The following is a 25,070-nucleotide window of genomic DNA, read 5'->3' on the forward strand; positions in this document are numbered from 1 at the left end:
TCATTGTTGGTCTATTTAAGTTCCAAGTATAACCATCACATTTTGGTCATAAAGTTCCACACTCTAAGATAACGGTAAGTTAATACCGTTAATCAGCTCACATACTCCGTCTCAAGCCCCATCTAATATGTAATTCTTACCTGTTTGCTCCCAAACACTGAAAATATTCTTACTTAGACAGGTCTGCTCCTTCTTTTCATTTGCTCACAGGGAATAAACATACCTGCCAGGAGTCCGTCCTGCTCAGCGCTCACACGGCAGTGCCCTGGCGCCCCACTGTCACAGTGTCAGTGACTATAGTAACTGCATCTCCAACCTCCTATTTCCAGCCCTGACCTCCCTCCTGACTTCTGTCTTCTGGACATCTTTATCTGATTTCTGCCAGGTATCCCTCAAACTCACCTGTCAGAAACCTAGGGCTGCGCAAACCCACAGGATGTACACCACCAAGAGCAAACCCTGGAGTCAACTGTGGACTCTGGGTGACCGTGATGTCAGCGTGGCTCCCCCCATTGTAACAAATGGACCTCTCTGGTGGGGGATGTTGATAATGGGGGAGGCTGTGTATGTATATGGAAAATCTCTGCCTTCTCAAATCTGCCGTGAACCTAAACCTGCTCTAATGACTAGTCTATTAAAAAAAAAAAAAAAGGAAACGAAACCTTGGGTTAAAAAAAACAAAACACCCTAAGAGTAGTGCTCTGCCCATCTCCCCCTATTTCAGCAAAAGACACCATCATTTCCCCAAGGTCTCTAAAATTCTTTCAATCCCACACCTCATCAGTTATCAAGTCCTGTTTACCTTACGCATACTACATCCGGTCCCTCCTCTCCCCTTGGCTTCAGTCTGAATCCTGCCACGTTGTGCCCTAATTACTGCGGCAGCCACATAGGTGGCGGTCACCCTGGCACCATCAGCCCTGGGCTAGAGGACCTGCCACACTGTTGCAAGAGGCGGCCGCCTGGAGCGCATCCCTTGCTCTGCCCTCTTCCACCGGCTTCATCATCGCCCTCCTCCAACTTGGTGCCACTGCTGGGTTCTAGACCATTTGCTGTGGCCTAAAAAGACCCTCATATCACCAGTTTCCATTGTTTGTGTTGCCAACATACGTGCAGAGCAGCTCCACCCCATCTGACTCTTAGCCCAGCCCTGATGCCCATCCAGCGAGGGGTCAGAGTACTTGTGCAAATATTCCTCAGATATAAAAATGTCTCTGCCTAACAAGGTTGTGTCCCGAAAAGGCACATTTTGAGCCTATTTGCTCATCTGCAAAATGGGGAGAATACCTATAGGGTTTAGTTGTGAGAATTAAAAGATTCTCTGTGAAGCACCTGGCTCTTCCAGGTACATATCTGTACCTATAAAGCACTCAAATACGGTTTTCCCCACCACGCTTCCCAGGGCCTCAGATTTTCCACGTAAGGAGCAAGCTGTTTGCGTTTCTCCCAGGCACATTAGAGTGTAAGGACGTATGCCTTGGTAATTTTCCCTCCTAAAGATGTAACAACATTGAGGGGTGGGGGCTATTTTATTCATTTATGTAGCCCCAGGACCCAGTGCTTGACAAGTACATGGTGAATGAATTTAAAAACAATTAGAAATAAGGAAGACAGAATTGTCATGAAAAGGAAAGACAAAAGCACCGAAGAATGTAAACAGAAACACGAGTGTAGGGATCCTCAAAAGTACAGGCCTGCAAACTGGAATTTACGGCCCCAAGACAATACGTGAGATACCTTCGTTTACCTCACAGCTGAGCCTTAAATGAAGGGGTTTCTCTTGGAAAAAACTGCTTCTTTCTGTGATACTATTCAAGTTGCTGTAGCATCCTGGGCAATCGGCCCACTCCCAACGTGATGTCCCTGCACATCACACAGAAGAGAAATCAAGGGTCCCACTGTCTGAGACATGACATGTATGTATCAGTCTTAGAAATTAACGCACTGAAGTTCACAGAAACTGTCATGTTCTGCAGTGAATTGGTTACATTCATTTTATCTATTAAATGGACAAAAACCCACTCAACACTTTCATCTGCATGGGATGGATAAGACAATTACATATACTACACAGCATGTGGAAGAAAGCTCAGAAATGAGTTTGGTTAGTGTTTCTGGTATTCATCAAAACACCATCAGAACTACGGAGAGAAAAAAGATTAAATCTGCCCTCCCACGTAAAATCAGAGCAAGATTTTCAAGCAATTATTGTATTACCCATTTGCTTGGGCAAAACATCAGCTTTCTTGGAAGTCAGGCCAAGCATTATGTAAGAGTCTCAACTCTGGTGTGCATCCAAAATAGGAAGATAATTAAAGTTACTCTTATTGGAAAAAAATTAGTATAGGAATTGTGCGAACAGGAGAGGAAGGATTGTGGCAACACAGCAACACTGCTCAATGTGATTTCAACTAACCAAGTGGAGGTTTTCAATGGAACACAAAATTGATTTTTGTCAGGCATTAATTATCAGTGCGCTTACTACCGAAACCTGTAAATGACTTTAAAACTACCATGTGCCTTCACAGGCTTCCCCTGGCTCAGTCCTGCCCTCGGTCCCGTCTCAGGCGCCCAGCTTCCAGAACTGGTAGGTGCCTCGTGCCACAGGAACACCAGGAGGAGGGAGCGAACTTTAGCTCTGTCCGCAGCGGTCGTGTGTTGTGCAGAAGTACAGGGCAGCTGAGGGAATGGTTCCCAGCCCGCAGGCCCGGCCGCCTGCAGGAGAGCGAGGGCTCCAAGGATGCCCCTGACACGAGGACTGCCTGAGAACTGCATACCTGAGAAGTGCCAGGAGGCAAATAAAGCCTGTGGGCAGTTCTGACACCATAACGCGTCCCTCTCAGACTCAGAGAAAGCAAAGGAGAAGAGGCCGCAGTAAGGAGAGTGGCTGCTCCACGGCCAACAGCAAGAGTCAGTGGGTTTGCGGCCAATCCTACCACTTCTGCAGAGCTTGAGAAATCTTTGCACCAAAATGTCAGTCTTTCCTGAGAACACGTTCACCACTTCCAGACCCCCGGGTGTCCCTCAGGTGTCCCCGGGCTGCCACCTCCACCCGATGGCCCGCACGTGTGCAGCACTGGCCTGCGGGAGGCCGACAAGGCACCCTCTTCCCCACTTACGCCATTTGGCCCCATGAGTCAATGATTACTCTGATTTTGAAATTAACTTGACTAGCATCCATGCAAGCTCCCGAGAAATATCTGGTGTCAAAAGGGAGCTGAGAGGAAGGTGGAAGAGAGTTCGCCATTTGCCATTTGTCGTGCGGCAGCTGGTGCGTGACCCTCGCCCTGCCCTACTTCCAGATGAACGTACTGCACCCGGGGCAGCAGAGGGGTGGACGACAAGGTTTGCCCCCAGAACTCAAACAAACATACTGACATTTAAAGGGCAATACTCGCCCTGGGTTTATCTACAGGGGCAAGAAATTCATCAGTGGTGCTTCAGGACGCAGGGACGAAATCAGTTTGCAGTAACAGATAGGAAAGAACATTTTCTGGGACAAAGCTTCCCTCCTTGCCAGCAACCTGGGCCACAGCGGGAGCCCAGGGCTCTGGAATCCCCCAAGGAGGGCTTCATTTCCTGGGCAGGAAGGTTCCGCTAGCAGCCCTATGTGGAGTGATGGGCAGGCCTTTTGCAGAAAGCATGACAGTGTCCCTGAGCATGATTTTCAGTTGCTAAATATAGGCTGAGCAACAGCACTGCTGAGGAAATCACTCGGGAGACATTTTTAAAGAGAAGCGAAAGAAAACAGATTTGTCATGGGCCCTCAGCAGGACAACTGTTGTAGATGAGCTTGTTCCAACTTGTTAAGAAGACAAAAATGAACCCAGTTCAGCTGACTGAATCATGAGTCCTCCTCTCTTACCACAGGGGCTGTGGCTGAGCAAGTCTATGGGACTCAGGCAAAAAAATCCACGGACACTGCAAACCCCGCGTTCACCCCAGGCAGAGTCCAGCATCCACACCCAGAGCCTGAGGGCACCAGGCATAACCAGACAGATACACCTGGTGCCTCCCGCCCCCCATTTCTTGGTCAGATGCTCACAGCTGAGATGGTAACAGACAAGCCAGGAAAAAGGGCAGGGCCCTGGCTAATCCACACAGGAGCCAGGCCCACCCGGGCTCTGGTCACCAAGCCTGAGGATTCAGTGCCACCCCCAGAATCTGACCAGCTGAAGTTTTTCAACAACCCCCTGCAGCTTCCTTCTTTGGTGGAGCCTCTCAGGTGACAGCCAGGGCTCAGCCTTGGCTGCGCTGTGAACTGCCTGGGCCGCTTTAAGACATCCTGCTGTCAGATCCCAGCCCAGAGGCTCTGAGGTAGGTGAAGGTGCGGCCTTGACCTATGGATTTCCCAAGTTCGACTCCTGCGTGTGCAAACAAGGCTGGGAACCGCTTCACACCAGCCCCACGCTGGCTTTGGAGCACCCAACTCACGCCCTGCACTTAGGCTCAAACAAAGGCTTGTTTGATGCTGTGGTCTCCAGACCAACAGCACTAGGATCCCCTGGGAGAGCTGAGAATGGCTTCAAGAGCGATTTGAGAGGTACAGCTGACTGGCTTTGGACAATGAGGGTGACAGAGGTACTGAATGATGGCTTGAAGGTTTCCCAGCTTGGCTGGACACAGATGATGGTGAAACCCCAATCAAGACAGGGAGCCTAGGAGAATGAGCAAGTTTGAGAGGAAAGATGATTTAACATTCAGGGGCTGAGCTTTGCTTTCTGTGGGACTGCGAACGGCAGCATAAGAGCAAGTCTGCTGGCCCGAGGCCCTGGACCACCAAGGAGAGTCACAAACCCAGGGCCACAGGAGAGAAGAGGTCTCTAGAGTCCCAGGTCTGGGTGAGCTCACCTGGGGACCAAAGGACAGATCGAACGTGAAGGAAAGAGCCAGGAACACACTGCGGGAAGTGATGGCATTTAAGGAGTGGGCAGAACACAACAATTCAGCAAACAAAACTGAGAGAAAAAATCACCAGAAAGGTTGGAACAGAAACATGATGGGGGCAACACGGCAGGGCCGAGAGGGCGGGGCCTGTCTGGGTTTGTCTTGTGTCCCCAGGGCTGGGCACATAGTGCATAGTCATAAAAATGTGTGGACTCGGTCAGTCAATGAGGAGTTTCAAGAAGGAAGGGTGGTCACCTCTAGCTGGGGTGGCAGAGTGAGAAGGGGAGAACAGAAATGTTTGGATCTGGTGGCTAAGAGGTCTCCAGAGATCGTGGTGAGAGGAATTTCAAAGGAGAATGCTGATGGAACAGAGATGCTTAAACAGTCGTGTGTGCCAGTGGCAGCATCCCACCCCGGCTGCAGCTGGGTGGACGGGGTGTGTGCGTGTCTGTGTGCGCTCACACGTGTAGAACCACACTGGAGAGGCACTAGGCTGCTGGTGTCCTTGTTTTCTACTAATAAACGTACCACGTTTACTCACATCTGCGCACCAATTCAGTAACCGCCCCAAGCGGAAATGAAGCAGAAAATGTGGAGTCCAGGCAAGGAGTCTATTCATGGCTGAGGGTCGTTTTCAAAATCAGCAGCGCAAGGTCCTTAGGGCCGCATCAGGCCCGGGACAGCACAAAGTGGGTTGTGAAGTCTCGGAAGTGGAGGACAGGGAGGGCGACAACTGCTGTGCTCAAAAGCAGCACCCTTCGGTGCCCCAAGACGCGCCTGCGCAGTGAGGTGCCCCCTCCCCGGCTCCCCGAGGCGCATCACTATACACGCCCGCCCCGCCCGGCTCCTTCCTCCTCCCCCGCCGCCCCCCAGCGCCATCGCCACCCCCTCCCCCACCCCTCCCCCCCCCCCCCCCGCCCCGGCTGCGAGAACAGGCAGGTGTCCCTGGAACAGGTGGCTTTACCTGATGAGGAGGAGCCTGTCCTTCTCAGAGGGATGATCATCCAGCCACTGGGAGAAGCGCGCGTGGGACCATTCCGCCCTCTGCGGGGTGGGAAGACAGTCAGGGGAGAGAGAGCATCCCGTTCTTCGTCCCTCATGCCTCGCCGCGCTGGTGCGGGGACTCGCGGGGACTCCCGGGGACAAGGACCCCAGACACTGCCGGAAGGGAGGCGGCCCAGCCCTCCCTGACTCCCAGGGAGCCTCGTGCATTTGCCAACTGAAGGTGGGTCAGCCAAGGAAACGAGGCCTCCGTCAGAAAAGATTTATGAACATACATTTCTAGTGTCACTGTTACTGAGTGGGCTCATTCTAGATGCATCAGGTAATTTTTACTCTGCAGAGAAAGGAGGGGCTGGGCAGGGGGAATTTTCCTCCTTAATCATTCACTGCCCAGACACAGATCCACGACTAAATAAGGCAAGAGAAGGCCGGGCACCGTCAGTGAGCGGGGCCGCACTCGAAGGGTTAAGGGGAAAGATGGGAAACAGGGTTCTAGCTTCACTTCATTACCTGGAAGGGGGATTTCAGCTCAGAAGGTGCTCTTGTGAACAAAAACTGAATGACGACACTGAATGGAATAATGTCCCCCAGCGCAGGACTGCTGGCCACGTGTTCACTTGTCTGGAAGAGCAGTGGTCTAAAGTGAGGGAACACGGAAGTTATTTCATGCTGCTCAACACGGAAAGTGGCGATTTTGTAAAAGAATCGTAATAGCATATTAGTACAACGTAATTGCACGGCAGTGTAACAGCATAGTGTGTGGCAGAAGAATGAAAAGTAGCAGTCTGCTGAGACTGGCTAATTCTTAACCATTTCTTAACCCCCTAATTCAGCCCAGACGCTTGTGCGCGTGTGCACACACACGCACGCAGGTTGACCTGCCCTTCAACTCCATCCTTGACACCCAGCTCACTGCCTTTGGGTCTGAACTGACTTCAAGGTAACACAGCAGAATCCCCTGAGATTTTAGGGAGGTTGTAAAGGCTCAAATCAAAGCACATAGTGAAAGCCTTCAAGTAGTAAGAAATAACAGATTCCTATGGTGGTTGAAACTTTCAGCTTTCATTTTACACTAAATCCTTCCTTGGGCTATAATCTAATGTGGGTAAATCCAAACATTTTCTACGCAACTTTTCTAATGGCAGTTATGTCTTTGTATATGAAATTACTGCCTCAGTGAACATTCTCCCCTTCTAATATCGCTGTGTGTCTGGGTGTCACCACCCACGACACGCACACCTCATTTTATTGTGCTTCGCAGGTATGGTGTCCCCCCCCCCCCACAAACTGAAGGTTTTGTGGCAACCTGGCATTGTCAGATGATAGCATTTTTTTAGCTATAAAGTATTTTTAAACTAAGCTATGTGCAAATGTTTTTTTTCAGACATAATGAATGCTATTGCACATTTAATAGATTATAGTGTAAACATAATTTTTACATGCACTGAGAGATCAAAAAACTCATATGCCTCGCTTTACTGTGATAGCCGCTTTACTATAGTGGTTTGGAACCAAACCCATAATATCTCTGGGGTACTTCTGCATTTTACAGGGGCCTGAGGCAGATTTGCCCATTACCAATCCCCTACCACCTTGTCAAAAGGCTGGCAAGAAGAATTTGAAACTTTTATCTACCCCTCCCTGGCTTTAGGCTCGGATGGACAAGAGTTAATTCCAGGCCAAGCTGCAGAGGCTGAATCTCGAGGTGGGATGGGAGCAGGGTCTCCTGACAGAGCAGCGTGTAAATTGGCTCTGTCCCCGGGCTCCTCCCTCACCCAGGTTACTTCCTCGTGTGCAGCTGGAGACAGACCAGATGGTGGGACGACGTGACATCAGGAGCCAGAGTGCTCTCCAGACAGCTGCTTCTGGCTGGATCCAGAGTACTGTAAGAATGTCTTCATATTAAATATTCTATAAGTGAAATTTATCCCTGGTAGAGATTTTTCTAATTTCAATTGTTTTGTAAAATAACATTATTCTGTAATTTATTTTCTTTAGCTCTTGGGGAAACACTTCAGTTCATTCGTGTTGCCTGTGACCAGAAATCCAACAAGCCCCACAGCAGGCGCTCCGTGGGAGCGTGTGGCCCTGTGCAGTGCACTGGCCTTTTCAGGACCCATCTCATGGAGTTCCATGCTGCAGAGCCGTGGGCACTGAGTCCAGCACCCAATCAGGGATGAAAACACTACTGAGAGAATTTTGGGTTGGCCTGCGGGCACCTTTGCGTGAGGATGAGCCGGTCTGTCTCCAACTAGCCAAGCTCCTAGTTTTAACAACAGCAGCAAGAGCGACCACATACAGCACTTAGAACATGCCAGGCACTGTTTTATGTGAACTCATTTATTTCTCCACACAACCTATGAGATAGGCACCGTTACCCCCCCCCCCCATTTTACAGACAGGTAAACTGAGGGGGAGGAGCGATCAAGTAAAAGCTAAGCTAAGAAGGGGCAGAGCACGGACTCCAACCTGGAAAGCCTGGCTCTAAACTTTGCCAGGCAGCCTCTTGTAGGATATCAGCTGTAGCTACCACTCATCCTGTCTTTACAACAGACAGACTGATTCTCAGAGAGAAACAGAGAGCCCTGGAGAACATACAACCTCAAACTGTCAACAACTCCCACAGAAAAACCTATCTGAGAAAATGAATGTTTCCAGGACACTACCTGAAGGTACCCTAGATTCTCGCCATGGGTCAAAGACCACTAGTCACCCACACACTTGAACCACGTTATCATAGCCTCCCTTGGAATCACCTTCATCTGGCGGGACCCGAAGGTCCTGTGGGCAGTGAGTGGCGCTGTCAGAGGCCCCTGGAAGCTGACTCTGGGTGGTAACGGGACGAGGCTGTCCCCCGCCGGCTCCACCTCCCACAGGCTGGGGCCCTGATGCCCTGGCAGGGGAAACGGAACAGCTCACAGCCCCAGGTTCCTGGGTGCTGAGCAGCCGGCTCCCCAAGCAGCCCTGGAGCCCCCAGTCCAGCCGGAGGCCAGGCTGTCCCTCGACAGGGCTGCTGGAAGAGGGGAGAGAGGCTGTGGGGAGGCGGCTCCTCCCCTGGGTCACAGGCTCCCACTGCAGGCCTGGCATGCCCTAAAGGCCACTGGGAGGGACATGGGGAGACAGGGGAGCTCCTGCCCGCACTTCTGTCCCGGCTGTCCCCAGTGCTGTGAGAATCCCCCTTCCCCAGAAAAGCCGACTCTTGGCCTGTGGCATGCGCCATGGCAGGATTCATCCTGCCCTGGTTTGTGATGCGAGCAGACGGGGGTCAGTCCTGTATGACAGACAGGCCTCAACTTACTGAAGAGCAGCCCGATGGAACCCTTTCTGCCTCTACTACACAAAGGTGACCAAGAGTTATGGTCCCACATCTCTCAGTGCTCCCAACATGAGGTCCCGTGCACGGATGCTGTACAAGTCAGTACTGAGAAACACTGAACTTTCTCCTAAGAACTGATCTATTTCCTCCCTCCCGAAAACAAGACTTACACAGCTGATTCTGTTTCTCTTTTATCTTTGGCTTCAGGACCTTTAAAGTCAAATTTGAAATTTATCTACAGCAATTAATTAGTTTTATGGTTTTAATATTTGTGTTTTTCTTTATTTTCCTTCAATATACTCTTGATGCAAACTGCAAACAATGCAAGGGCAGAAAGGGAGGAAGGACAGGAAAGAGGGAGACAGGGAGAGAGGAATGATCTGTAACATGCCACATCCAGCAGCCCAACCGAGCTACACACCGAGGCTGCTGAGTGCGACACCCGCACAGGGCAGGCCTGATAGAAACCAGCTCACTTTGAAGTGGGATCTTTTGGTCAGTCACCTGTCCCTTTGGAGCTCTGGGTCACAGCTGTTATTTTCCTGACAAGACCAAATCTTCCACTCTAGCTACCAACAGGACTGCCAAAGAAGCCAGGGAAAGCAAAACTGGATTTGATTCCACATTATGCATCACTGACGTAATTACCTGTAAACATCAAAAGCAGAGATTTTGTTTCTGATGCCTGTTTTAACAGTCTGAAAGAACACAGCATGAGAACCTCCCTCCTCCCTGATTCCAGGTGGAATCTGAAATACCAGCAGTTAAAAAAGAAATCACCATCTGAGGTGACATGGGGAACAAAAAGAAGCTAATTAAGGGGTTATAAAATGCAGATACCCCAAATGCCACAATATCATTCTCAGAGAAAGAAACTCTAACCAACAGCACTTTCAAAATTAACTTTATAGGCAGCTGGTAGTCTTAATTAATCAAGTCTTAGGTCCCATTAGAGAAAAGTATTTCTGGCCTGGGCTCTCCACATTTAAGTGACTCACAGCTGTGTAGCTGTCAGTCTTCTGTTGAGGCCAATTACAAAGTGAATTAAGACCACAGTCCTGCTGTTCCCGCATCCACAGCCAACATCAGGGGTGCTCTGTGCCACCTGCCGCCACCCTGACTCCAAACCTCCTCTCGGTGAGGGGCCTGGGAAGGCGGCAAAAGCACTGAGATCTGGAAGCAGCATAGAAATCAAACAGGATTCCTCCCTGCACTGGACAGAGTGAGGGCTTCTGAAAGGCGAGAAGGGGTAAGTGTGGGAGGCCTGCAGGAGGTGAGGGCCTCGGTGGAGATGCTTTACAGAAGCCCCGACATCATGGCAGGAGGGCCATGTGTGTCCCGGGAGAGAATGGCCCAGGAGGCTGATGACTGGGGGTGAGTCAGGACTGAAAGCAGAGAGGTGAGCGATCCTCCAGTTCCCTGTCTTAGAGCCCAGGCCGTCAGTCCCGGGGGACCAGGACGGAGAGGAGGCAGGATTCAGGCACGTGCTCTCTAGCGATAAAAGTGCACATTTGCCTCAAGATTCCCGAGGCATCTCCTGGAAGCCTGTCTGCAGCACAAGTCAGGGAGATGAGCCATTTCATAGCAGGAGGCCACCATCAAAGTGGGGGGTTGAGATTCTCTTTAACATTTTCTGACATTTCCCTGGAGGATTCACGCAAGCAGTCACAGGGTGTTCTAGGACCGGTCAGAGTGAAAACAAATTAAGATTTCTGGACTAGGACGTGGTCAGGCAGAGGCGGGTCTGAAATGCAGCTCTGCAACCCTCACATGATGTCAGACGTGCAACCCTGGCGACTCGCCCCCCAGCCCCTGACTTCACAGCATCATCCCCGACTCTCAACCCGGTCGTGAGGGCGAAGCGAGAAAATATCAGTACAACACTCGACACAGGCTTGTTAGCATATAGTAAATGCTCAAATCACGGCGGCTAGAATAAAACCAACAATAAACGACATGTCCAGCCCTCCACGTTTGCCCGGGGACTCCTAGCACGGCTAGAGAAGTGGCAGACAGCACAGCAAAGCAAGCCCCACATGTGGCCACCCTGTGGCTTCAACACTGCCACCAGACCCTTGGAATCAAGAATCTAGAGGCCCTGGGGAACCAGTTATTGCAGAGGACGGAGTAAGTGGGAGGGGAGAGAGGAGCACGTCTGGGGGCCCACTGCTAAAGGTGCTAGAAACGGCAGCGGCAGAGATGATGGCATGGCCCGCGCAGGTTTCAGGCGGCAGGTGATCATGGGTGTGAGCGGCAGACGTGGAAAACCCTCCCGACTCTGACAGTGACACAGTTGGTGCGAACACACACTCTAGCGTCGCTGATGGCCTTCCTTCTCCCAGCGCCCCTCGTGCTAACAGAAGCATCAGAGCAGCCCACGTCTCCTGACAGCTCTCAGGGCTCTTTCATTAAACCTGAGGACGCCCCTCCCAGCAGGGCAGGTGGGGGGCAACGTTCGGGGAAGAGCCTGTTCCCTCGGGAGCCAGGGCGTGGGGCCCAGCTGAAGGCAGGGCCTGTGTCCCTGAGCCGTGAAAGGCATGTAGCCCTGTCTGTCCCTGGTTTTCCTGCACTGAGGCCGTCCAGGGTCGGAGCTCTCAGGCGCCTGGCCAGGTGGAGCAAAGGTAACTACCCTTACAGATGCCACTGGGGGACACTGCCAGGCTGCAGAGGGACGGACAAGATGGGGCCTCGCAGCTCTGCCACGGGTGTCTCGTGTACAAACATCAACCACTCAGGAGCAAACCCCTCATGTCAGCCGCTTTCTGAGGCAGCATGCTCTCCGGGGTAAGCGAAGACGCCCACTGCCCGGGGAGCTCTGTGTGGACAGTGACATGTAGATGTACGCAGGCAGCTTGCTGGCCTCGTTGAAGAGTCCACTAACATGACCGTCAAGGAGGAGTGCCCGCGGCGGGCGGCTGCGTGGTGGGGGGAGGCCGGGCCGGGCTGCACCTGGGTCCCGGCCCGTGGGTCCCTCCTGCAGCCGCCGCCTCCGCACCTGCTGGGTTTGGGCTGTTCGGCCGCCTGTTTCCCTGCCCCCTCCCCATACTGTATGTTTCAGTATATGTTACATTATTTTTAGGGTCCGTTGTTATTTTTAAATGGGAGAAACACTGCACGAGGGATTGTTAAATATATTTGTTGACTTTTCAAACTACAAATATAAAACCACCAAGACAAAAAATTTGAAAAATATAGAAAATCTCTAAAGGACAAATCACTGGTAAGAACGCTACTATCCCATGGTGACATTTTGCTGTTTCCCCTTCGCCTCTCCTCTCTCTACACACATACATGATTATTTAAAAAATAGGAGGAATCACAGCACATACACTGTGTAATAGCCTGTTTTTTCATTTCATGATGCATTAGGAAGTATTTTTCCTATTATTAGATATTAACAACAACATAAATTGTTAATGGCTACATATATTTGGTCCTATGGATGTGGCATATTCTATTTAGCCAATCTCCTACTGGCCTCCACTGAGCTGGTTTTGATGTGACTGAGAATCTTTAGGGAGGAGACCCATGAATAAGAGCCAAGGTCAATCACACACACAACCACTGGATGAGGCCTTTTCCTTGTCACGGCCCACAGCACAGATGGGGGGTTAAAAAGGGTGGGCCCTGCCCTGTAGCTGCTCAGGACTAATTCTGGAGAAGAGGTAGATCTCTTAACGAGTTTTCGAATGTAACAAATAGAAGGCCTAGAGTTGGCACACTGGAATAAAGATTACTCTGTACTGACGACTCCTCTCTAGGAAGGGGCGCTGCAGGACCACCACACAGGTGAGCCGTCCTTAGTTGATTCCCCTCTCACGACAACAGAGACTGGCAGGGGTTTTCTCAGCAAGGTTCACAGGCACGTGTTGACATCTTGCTTCTCCAAAGATGGACAGACTAGGGCTAGATTAACCCCAGAATACACTACATTTTCATTTTATTTCCTGATTCACTTAATCCTAAAATCTTTATCAAAGGGTTGTCCAAGACCTCTCACACCAATGAGAGAGTGCTAGGATCGGTCCAGCAGATTTCTGTAGATTCGACAGAACTGCAGGAGTACACTGCTAGACATAAATCTGATAGAACTGTTCACTGAATTCAAATATGGAAAATGCCCCTCAGGCAAGATACAGTTACTCTTCCTATATAATATACCTAGGCACTGAGGCCTTGGGAGCTGAGGGGTCTGCAGGAGGAAGCTCAGGAGAGAAGGGCCTAAGTCTTTACAGATGGAGAAAGGAAAAAACCTTTGCCCCTGTCACTAGAGCGGCTAAAGTTCAAGAATTAAAGGTCCTGTGAGAAAGGTAAGAAGCTACTGGACACAAAACAGTGGGTCATGAAGCCAATTTCAAGGGCTAAAATAATCTAATAAAAAATAAATGACAGAGAACGTCACGTGAAGTAATTACTGTTTCGTGGCACACATGTGGGTGTGCATCTGTCTGTGCACGGGGGTCTGAGTGTGTCTGCATGTAAGTATATGCCAGATTGTAACATAAAAGATGTCTTACTGTGAGTCATGGTCAGAATTCTGAAACACACCTAGACTGATCATTGCCCCATAAGAGAAGCTGGATATAAAAAGCAGGATTTTAAAAAATTATACACTAACCAATTATTAATTTTTTTTCTATAAACAGGTATTAGAAAGTGTCACCATTCAAACTTTAAATGTTTCCTTAGAGATTTCTTTTCTCATGTAAAAATTGGGACGGGTGACGGAAAATCCTAAATGGCTTAAAACAGAATTGTTTTCATGTGAAACCCTCAGAACTTGTATCTCCATTCTGTGACACAACTTTAAAAGCACTTGGATAAAGGCCATCTTGCCTCAGTGAACAGGAAGATAAATACTATTTTAATACATGCACATGGAATAAACAACTAAACACGGAAGCCAGGGCTATCAAAAAAAAAATAATTATATAAATAGCAAATCCCAAATCACAGCTTTTCCCATATCTTTAAAAATAACTAGATGGTTACTATCCTGCAGCACACTAACTGATTCTGTTACTCAGGGCTGCCTTCTACCACCCAACTGGGATTGCCATGTTATCGCCTTAAGGTAAGTGACTTTATAAGAGTATTATTAAGGCTATTTTTATGGTACATCCAGATAACTCGTGGACTGGTAACCTTAGGACCTCTTAATCTTTCAACTTGTCCATATTTCGTAGTGTCAAACCCTAAGGCTTCAACAAAATATTTAAATACTTTATAAAAGGCTTGAGCTAATCCAAAGAAGGTATCTGAAAACACTTACGATCTCGCTTTAAGTATTTTGGAAACCCAACTTTGTACAGATGGGCATTTGAGAAAAATAATTAAGGCTCTTGTGTTGGCATTAAAAAAAAATCTTTGCCAATTACAAATAGGTAAAGGATAGGCCTCCCCTTTCAATCAACAACCTTGGGCTTGGGTTTTTTTTTTTTTAAAGTATAGTCAGTCCGTTTACAATGTTGTTAGTTTCCGGTGTACAGCACAGTGATTCAAATCTACATACATATATATTCTTTTTCATTATAGGACATTAGAAGGTATTGAAAACAGCTCCCTGTGCTGCACAGTAGGACCTTGTTGTGTATCTGTTTTATAGATAGTAGTTAGTACTGCAAATCCCAAACTCCCAGTTTGTCCCTGCCCACCCCATCTTTCCCCCTGGTAACCACAGGTTTGTTTTCTGTATCTGTAAACCTTGGGTTCTTCTATTTCAAGTGACATTACACCTGCATTTTCCACCAAAAGCTTGGAGACGTAAGAGAGTGAAGCAACCCTTTAAAGAGCACACTGCTTATTCATTACTCTAGTGTCTCATACTGAGTCTTGTTTACAGAAAGCCACATGCCTGGATGCTCTTTCCTATCTTTATGAAGAAACATTCAGAAGCCATTATGCTCTTGGGTATTATGGACAGTCTACATCATGGGTTCCCACCTGGTGTGCTGTGGTCACAGAATGGTCATAAGTATTATGCTGATCGCCTGTGCCCTCAGGGTTGGTGATCTTTGTATGTACACGTTTTCTATGCGTGTCATGATGTTGAAAAGTTTGAGAAGTCTGGCTTACTGAATAACCAGCCATATGAACACCATCTTATCTTTTAAAATCTGATATTGAAGACACTAGTCATAAGCTATTCAATATTCCTTAACATTTGAGTTAGTAAAGGCCTATCTAAGCATTTGGAACTGAAAAGGATTTTCTGGTTAAACTGGATCATGAGTTTGAATTAACTCATTGTCTTTCTTTTTGAACTGGTTTCTAGGAAGCTCAATCCTAAATTTCGTGCTCAACTGCACTAGCCATCTTTAGCCCCAATTTTTCACTACATTTACAGGCATTCCCTGCATTTCATCACTAAACTCAGTCCTTCTTATACTCTATTTAACACTTTTGTTATGGAATGCAACCTATGACATTTAAAAAAGTAGATTGGGTTGGAAATGATACATGAACAAACACATTTTTCAGAAAAAGATGTCTATATACTTATGAACTGCTTGGTATTACTACTCAATATATTTCTGCAAGAATGGAGAACTAAAAAAAATCTCCCTAGAAAGAGCATAATAAAAAGTTTACCAGTTCTATCTTGTGAACTGTAACTCAAAAATAACATACACATACACTCACTAGTCATTACATATAATTTTACACAAGTTTCTGGTTTGAATAACTTTTAAGATGAACCATATGAAATTGCCACTGTTGTAGATCACAAAATGGTTGAATGACTGCAATTTCATACAGTTCAACATGAATAGGAGAGGATTTATCTGCTAATAGGATATGGGTATCTGAAAGTGGTAACAGAACTGTGTCTCACCTGAATGACCTCAGCATTCGGTAGGACTTTCCTAAATCAGATACTCTTCTGCAGAATGGACCCACAGCCAACTCCATCTGAAATATTAAAAGATATGCCATAGCTTTTTATGTCAGAATCCTAAGGTGAACTGGGGATAAACCTGGATCATAGAAGTTGTAGCTTTCAGTAAACTTACCTGCACTGGGACATAGTTTTAAAAGTCAGTTAAACTTATTAAAAGGTAAGAACTTAGATAATTTTTGCATTTATCTACTAAAGGGGCATAAGATGAGGTAATTCCTTCAAGAAAACAGAAAAACATCTGTTATGTAAGAGGACAAAGACTGGACTTTCTCCCTCCATTGAAAAATCAGACAAAGGCTTTCAAGACTGACTGTGTGCCTGTACTTTCTTTAGCAGGATCACAAGATTTTTTATACTAAATATAAATGATGACAGTTTTCACCCAGCTAGTTCGAGTGATAAAGACCGCTGACTGGAGGCAGCACGTCTGTGTCAGAATCCCACCCCTACAAGGACTAGCTGCGTGGCCCTGGACTTAACTTCTTTAAGCTACAGGTTCCTCACCTGTCAAGTGGAGAAAATAACACCTACTTCATAAAATTATGCAAATAAAATAGATAACCCCACAAAGCACTATGTGCGTGGCATACGTAAGTGCTTGTTAACTGTTGGCATTATCAGTGTTTTTTAAATTTCCCCCTTTTAATACTTTTTAGTAAATTAATTTGCTTCCTGGGTGAAGAACTGAGCAACGACTGCTTCCACCTCTCTTCACTTCCCTCCTCTGACTGGAAATCTTACTTGTCATGAACTGGAGTGTGAGGCTACCTATTCTTTATTGACCAACTGCATAAGCAAAATTTTTTCCTATGTGGTACTCAGATGATAAACCCTTTCTTCATTCTTGCTACGAACAGGACCTTGGTTAAGAACAGTTTAGAAAATGTCTGAGAGAAGGCTGCTCCCTGTTAAATCAGCATCTTTCTTCAAGAAAAACATACGAGAGAAATGTGGGGCTTCCGTCCTGCTGGCCATCCTTCTAAAAAGCTCCTGCTCAAATCTCCTTGCCCTCGCAAAGCCAGGGAGACCTAATCAATCACTCATTGGAGAAACACTTCTGACTCCCCACTGTTGCCAGGCGCCAAGCCAGACACGGGGATGAGAAGATGAATTAGACTGAGCTGCCTTCAAGAAGCTCTCTCAAATTCCGTGAAGAAGGGGATTCGTATATCTATTTAAACAATCTAATGTTTATTTACCCAAATTACAAGAAAGGTATGTGTGTGTCTACACAGACACACATATACACATGCTGATTATTATTAAGCAAATGACAAGTGTGATACCAAATGTATGAACTGGCTGTCAGGGGAGAACTGGAGGGCAGCCTCCCTCCTTCAGCTGGTCTCGAGGATGACTTGCGAATGGTGGATTTCTCTCTTTAGCATTTAGAAGACACAGAGTACACCCTGTATGTCCTAGAGGGAAATCTCACATGCTTGGAAAATTCTTTAAAATACAAAAGAATAAGTAAACAAAAAGAGAAATCTAAGGAAGAAAAGTCAGATTCTTGCCAACAATGCAAAAGAGAGCAGCTTCGAGCCAGTGTTCTCAACTCAAGACACGGGGTGTGCGCTGCTCCTGGGGACCTGGGTAGCTTATTCACTTGATGGGAGGTTCTGGTTTCCTACAGAACATGTATTTATTTTACAGTGAGCACAAAGTAAAAATGTGATTATCACGTACCTATGACTGTGTGTGTGCACATGTGTGTGTATAATGGTTTTTTACATGCTGAAATTACGTGAGGTATTTTTCATGTAATGTTTTTGTCAATTTCTTTTTCAATTACCTCGTGGGCTTCATCATCACTGAAGATTAAACCAGACAACCTCTGCCTTGGCACTTGAGCAGGACTGAATGTGAGAACGAGTAAGTGGCTGGGAAAAAACTATGGTATGAGAGAACACGACCTCGAATGGCTGTGTAAGCAATGAAGATTGCAGGAGATTCTATGCCACAAATTCAAAATGTTAAATGTTTAAAATAAATTTTTCATCCATAAAGGATCTCTAGGGCACTAAAAACCATTTTCTTCCACCAGAATTCCATTAAACAAGGCCATGTTTCTAATGGGCAGGAGTGTTCCTTTTAGAGGGAGGTGACTCTGTAATTAGCTGTGGATACAAAAGTGGCACACGCCCCTGCATCTCTCCTGCTCTCTTGTTTGCAAGGAATGAACAGTCAGCTGCTGCAGGCACGGTGAACTAATTACAGAGCCGCTCCTGACCCACCACGGACATGTGGTTAACCACAGGGCATCTTTGGATCCTCCTAGGGCACTCCCGCCCTGACGCTGTTCAGGAGAAAAGGCAACAGGAATTAGAATCTTGATTATTTGGGCTTTTTTCCCTAAATTTCTATTTTCAGGCAAAAAGCAAAATAAATATAAATGTATATTTAAAGGGCAACCAGAAATAAATAGAAACTGCTCGGAGTACCACTGCCAACCTCAAAAGCCATGCTTTCCCTCAGGGAAGAAACAAAATTGAGGGGCAGAGGGGAATGTGTGGTTCAGAGGGCAGTGTGGACCAGTCCCCAGAGAGATTTGGAATCAGCAGCACCCCAGCGGCCTTGGACAAGCTTAGAGCTTTAGAAGTGCTGTGTGATTAGTGTAAACACAGAGACCATGTGGTCACAGTAGGGAATTAATTACCAGGAGGAAACCACCTCAGGCCCGTGACCTGATTCCTCAGTGGGCTGTACGCTGGGCACTTCCCTCACCATGAACGCTCCAGATGGCACCCTGCAATGACTTTCTCTTTCCCTGTGCACCTGTGCCGGTCGGGAGAAGTCAGGAGTCCTAAAGAAGTCTTCAAAACACATCATTGTCTGTCTTTGCAACTGGACGTTATGCCAAATAATCAGCATTCCCAAACCTACTCCACTGGTCTCTTCCTGAGCGCTTCTCTTTCTCTTATTTATGCCAGAAGAGCAGGTGCTTTTATCACAAGAACTCTTTTCAAACCCACAGAGGATTTGTGTGTTCTTGATTCCAGGGGCCTCAGTGGTTTTGTTTTAATTTTGAATACAAATTGATAGAACTTTCGATAATGAGGCAGCAAAAAGGCTTTCTAGGCCCAGCTGATGCCTGTCATGAATATAAATGTCAGGGTGATGCCATCTGAGTGTTCTGACTCACCCCAGGAAAACGCTTCCAACTAAGGATGAGTATGAAAACTGAGGTGCAGTATCACAGAACTGCAGTTGTGACGAGAAACTACATCAAATGCAACAAAAACCCCAAAGTGACTCTAATTTTTTAAAGATAATGATATAACAGCTGGATGACCTTTGCCAAAGCTATTAGTCACAACCATGATTAACTTCAGAAGGTGCTGCTACCTGTCTTTCCTGTGCCCACGACCTACAGGGATGGGGAACCATCTACACGGTGAGTGGCAGGATGTCCTGAAACTGGGACACTGTCCAGGAGTGAACAAAGGAATCGGGCCCACATAGAATAGAACAACAAATGTCATTGCAGGGCTGGAAAATATCTTAACACCAAGTAAATGCTGTTTGCATAAATGCAGTTTCTATATATAAGAAATGGAAAACAGAGGCTGCCTTGGAGCACAAGTTAGTAACAATGATTGATGAGTTTCATTTATCTTAAGGAAAGGGACCGGGGAAAAGGTGTGGTTTATTGGGTAACATGTCTTAAGAAAGAAAGAATGGCAAATAAAATCCTGAATGCACAGTTTTAAGGGAGATGGGAGCTCAAGCCTGCCCCTGGATGCTTCGCACTTTGAGCAGGTGCCAGCTGCGGGAGCAAGGGTCACAGGACACTGCTCTGCAGCCTTCAAGACTCATAAGGGAATAGATCATTAAAATAAAAAACAAAGCCCAAAAGCCCGTTCCCTCCAGCACTCCCATTCTGGCCGTCTCCTGCTCGGCTGCCACTCTAATTGGACTTGAAGTGCTGCCTCCAGGAAAGTGACTCAAGAACCAGCTGGAGCAGAATGCAAATAAACTGGTGGGGGAGGGAGACCCGGGGAGAGAAGAGGACTGGAAAAGAAAAACAAAATTAAGGAGGAAAGGGGAAAGGAAGTACAGATACCCATTTGAGCTCAGCTCAGTGTTTTTAACAATTAAGAGCAGGTCCTGGTACATCACTGAGTTTTCATTTTAACAGGCAGCCTGTAACCCCAGGAAGGGACAAGTGAGACACTACATAACCCTCTTTAAGCTGACATTTACCTGCAACAACAAAACGCACAGGTGCCGGAGAGTGAAGCCAATGGAAGTGGGAAAGGTAAAAGGAGCCTCACTAACGGCGACACTGACTTCCTTTCTTCATGCTGAGGCTACTGAAGACATACTTCACAAAGGAATGCTCTGTACGCTGACCTAGTGGTCTCGGACATATCATTTAGGGATGAAATGACTAATTCTAGACCAATTAATATGCAAAGAGCCCAGCTCTCGAAACACTAGGACATGAACCTGCTCCTAACTGTAACGACCAGGTATGAGGGACTGCCTGACGGCTACCACCCTGGTTCCAGTACAAGCACTCTGCCACGTCCTTCTCTCTGTGTGGGAATAACGAACCAAGACTTGCTCCCAGACACACACAGGAATAAATAAGGACATTAAAATTTGCCTGTCTTTATAAACAGGGAGGATCTGGCAAAGCCACTATGAATAATCCATTTGAAAAACTATTTAGTAAAGCTAACAGCTCTGAGAGACTTAAAAAATAAGTTCATCTTTGACGTTCTATGTAAATACGACTTACCCCTTTCTGAATCTTAGTTCTTTCACATCAGATCATGAGGAATGATTTCAAGGCTGACTGCACAAGAAGGGTGCTCTTATTTAATCGAGAGAGATCAAATAATCAACCTGGTCCTCTGCGCACCTAAATGAATCAGAACCCTGGCCTGGAATGCGGAGGGGCCACAAATGTGTTGGAGCTCTTTCTCTTTCCATGACAACAGACCACCCCTTCCAACGTTTAAAGGATAAATGTAATCGCCTACATTGTTTTTCAGCAAGATCAATCAATTATTCTTATCAATACTGATATGGTGAGATTGTAAAATGTTGACAAAGCCTCATATTATGTAAAAATGGGAAATGCTGCTTTACTGTGGAAGGAGCTACTTCAGCTTAACATGGAAATACCAAAGATGAGTGATGATTCTTTCGTTAAAAACAAATGAAAAGTATCTGGCACGAAAGTATCTTTACATCCTATCTTTTTAACCAATTAGGTTTAGATTTACTTTACTTCATGATTCAACTCTTTAAAATACTGAAGAATACACAGTTAGTCTCATTAAATAAAGAATATTGAGGCTGAAACATTTCCCCCTTTGTAACTATGCATGAATTTACCTGTGCAAAATCAGCAGCAAGGCGCATTTTCCCACCTTCACCAAGAGGTCTTATGAGACTGGCATTGCGAATAAAAAGTTCAATTGCTCTTCGGGCAATAGCTTCAGTGTTGTCAAAGACAAAATCCACGCATTCAAAGTGTTTAAAGTAGTCACTCATAACTCTGGCAATGAAACCTTGAAGCTCCTTCATATAGAGAGAACAGGGAACATCAGGCTTTCCTGAGCTGGGTAATGATCTGCAAAAGAAAAAAAACAGCCAATGCACCAAAAGGCACTATTTGACTTTTTTTCTCCCCCTCTGCCTGCTATCTCACTCCTAAGCAATTTTTTCCTTTAATGGTAGAAAAGACATAGTTTTCTTTTGTTAAGCATTAAAGAGCATAAAATAATGTTCAAATTGTATTCTAAAGATTGTTTTAAGATGCTAGGGAGATGAATGAAAGAATCCTGAAATTAATTTTCCTAAAGACTATTAAGAATGAAAGAGGCAACCATCTGTCTTGGATGATTCACATAAATGCCTTACGCACTCTCTGACCTCTCAAGGTCTCTTCCAGCTTTACAGCTCTCCATTCACTCACATGGTTTCCCTAGTTAGGGAATAAATCAATAATAAATCCTCAAATAGCATTTTACACTTTGTAACAACAGAAAATGCTGCTTTCCCCAAACAAATTCTTGGCAAAAATATCTCTGTTCTTGTGCTATTTAAACTGATCGGTCCAATAGTAGAATTCTGACTGTGGAATTGGTTATGTAACAATACACATGGTATGCAATTTTTTCCTCCCAGATGATGAGGTTTGGAAAGGCTTTAATTTGGATCAACAGATGATGCCAGCTGATGCTCCACGAAATACTATTTATAATTTATAAGTGTTTATAATTGCTCTTTAAAGAATATATGCAGAATGTGAAATATTTATAGAAAAGAAGAGTTATGCCAAAATTAGAAGTCACCTGATATTATTTAGCTAGCCCAGGAGCTCACTGGCTATATAATGTTGAATCTTTTTTAAAAAAATAAGTGTTTCCATATTCTGAGAGCGATGTAGAGAAACTGGCAATGGTCAAAGGAAGAACAACAGATACGGTTCAAATGCCTAGAGCAAGAAAATGAGGTGAGCTTAATTATTTTAAAATACAGCAATGGTTGTTGTAAGCAGGATGTTAACCAAAAAGAAAGCAGATAGAAATAGAGAAAGCAGGCTATGTTCCAGCAGGAGGAGATTTTGTTTGGGTGTAAGAAAGAATGTCCTAACTGTGGCAAGGCCACTGAGGGGGGCGAGGTGGAACACTGCTGTTCGCAGCATCATAGGGTGGAGAGTGGCTTCGCACAGAGTATGCGACAGACGCAGGGAGTGAATGCAATCTTCACGTGGGGTTTGGTTTTGCCAGATTCAGCCCACTGTGGCCTATCTTCATTTAGGTTTTGTCAGTCTAAAAGGCTAGGCTGGGAAAAAACAAAGTACCAATCTCTTTCCAGTTTTCTTATGGTTTATCAAAATCACTGCCAATGCCTTGGTATTGTTCTGGAGGACTGACTCAAGAATTTTAATCTAGCCAGTTGATATGATTTCTTGTAGGATTAGAAAATAACATACTAAAACAAGTTTCATAAGCACATGTTAATAAAATAAGTAAAATAAAATGATCTACTAGACAAAATTCTGAAATACGTATTATCAATTCTCGGCATGGATCAGAAGCTTGATTAAAATTTACTAGAACATGACACTTGCCTGACAATTGCTAAAGCTCAGTTTCCCCAATAATGCCAAAGCTTTATCAGTTCTCAACTGATAGATCGAGCGCGGTAGGCAGTTGAGTGGAAATATAAGGGCTCTGGAATGAGAGTCTGCACACAGGAGCTGAAGTGGGGAGGACCAAACAATGATGCCTGAGAAGCGGCCACCAGTCGCTCTGGGGGGCATGTGCTCTCCCCACCCCAGATAGGCTCACCCCCCACTTGGAGGATCTCGGGTCCTCCTCCTTTCACTGCCCTCCCTCCCCCTGTCAAAGCTGCAATTGGACAGGAGTCATTTCACATGAAATAAAAGAATTTTAATCAACGTACTATGTCAGTCAGACGTGTACATTTTAAGCCTTATCTAACCTGGAAAGAAAGAAACTGGTCCTGTTAAATACATTTCAAATACCAGGAAACAGTGTTGGGGACTACTTTTTAAATAGCAAGGGATTCTGCAACCAGACTACATGTGAAGTTGACCTAGAAGGTAAACCTGATTTTCACTCCTTTTACCTAGAATAGGTGGAGAGGGCTTGCAAGGGCAGATACTATTATTTTTCCAAGTGTGACCCCTGGAGCCTGGCTTGATGATAAAAGTAATTCCTGCTTCCTGAATAGTTTAATCTCATTTCATCTTATATTTCATATAAGCCATACGTATATGAAATGACATGGCAGAGTTACTAGTAACAAGGGTCTAGAAAGTGGTAAAATTACTGCCAGGAGAGCAATGCTTTAAATACGCTATAAAGTGGCAGAGCGCCACACTCCTCTGCTGCCAAGTGTGGAAAATGGCTTTCAGTGGAATCTCAAATGTCTGCTGCCTACAGAGAGCGAGCTGAAACGGAGCCATTAATGGCCATTTGGGGGAAAAAAGATTAAGGACGATGTTTATATACCTTAAAACAATGCTCCACACCCGTGGCAAACTATGAGATAAAGAACCAACCTGGCTCACTGGTATTTAAGCAAACTAACAAAAACGTATCTATTTTGGAAATCAACTTTTAATGTCTAAAGTGTTATTTCTAGTCATGGCTCACCATTACAATCACCAAAGTTAGTATCTGACCACTCTCACCAGCACAAGCCTTCAAAAATTACATCATTTTTGCTTCTTTTTCAGAGGCATTCATGATTGGTGTAACTGGGACATTTCAGATCTCTTTTGAACAAAATTCATTTCCTTCCACATGCTGTAATCAGCAGTTTTATGTTCCTGTCCCCAAATACTACAGCACTTTTGTGTAAATCCACTTTATCCTTCTGTGCTTCATACCACCGTTAAAAGCAGAGACTGACCCTTTCACCTTTCAAAAGATAATTTGTAAATGAAATAATAAATGATTTGAAAAATTAAAAGACAGTGTAATCATCTCATAATTTTTCTACAAATAGCCAGATAAGTCACTGGAAATTTAATAAAGATACTCTGTTCAACAACATGAATATAAAGAGAAACAGGACAGTCAAAAATAGTAACTAACCATGAACTAGGAATATAAAACATATATCTGTACATTAATGTATAAATGTTTAGCTCTGAAGTATGGTTAAATTTTTTTTAAATCACTCTAAGCATGTGCAAATAACTATTTCAAATTCCCTACAGACAGATTTCTGAAATAGTCAGTCAAAACCATTTTACTCTACTTAAAAAGATTTCAGTAAACACTAAGCTAGGAACTATGATTCGTATTCTCAAAACACATGTAATATGGATACGCGGCACACATACAAAACACCTATGAAATAATACCAAAGTGCTTATGGCTAGGAGTGGTAAGGCCAGATTAGACTGCCACAGACACCGAGAAGAGAAAGTCATCTTTGAGGGGCTGGGCAGGAGCTTGCCCTCAAAGCCAG

At 45.7% G+C, this 25,070-nt stretch overlaps 1 protein-coding gene across 1 annotated transcript in view; it reads right to left on the minus strand.

Annotated features, from left to right (window-relative positions):
• COG5 (component of oligomeric golgi complex 5) overlaps positions 1–25,070 on the minus strand; it is a 240,196-nt gene that overhangs the window by 5,507 nt on the left and 209,619 nt on the right. The window contains exons 18-21 of the mRNA XM_031454688.2: positions 21,453–21,690; positions 16,041–16,117; positions 6,400–6,526; positions 5,852–5,931 (exon numbers count right to left, since the gene is read on the minus strand). Of these exons, the coding sequence (XP_031310548.2) occupies positions 5,852–5,931; positions 6,400–6,526; positions 16,041–16,117; positions 21,453–21,690 (522 nt within the window). The remainder of the gene's footprint in view (positions 1–5,851; positions 5,932–6,399; positions 6,527–16,040; positions 16,118–21,452; positions 21,691–25,070) is intronic.

This window comes from Camelus dromedarius, chromosome 7 (assembly GCF_036321535.1).
Source record: "Camelus dromedarius isolate mCamDro1 chromosome 7, mCamDro1.pat, whole genome shotgun sequence".
NCBI classification, from domain to species: domain Eukaryota; kingdom Metazoa; phylum Chordata; class Mammalia; order Artiodactyla; family Camelidae; genus Camelus; species Camelus dromedarius.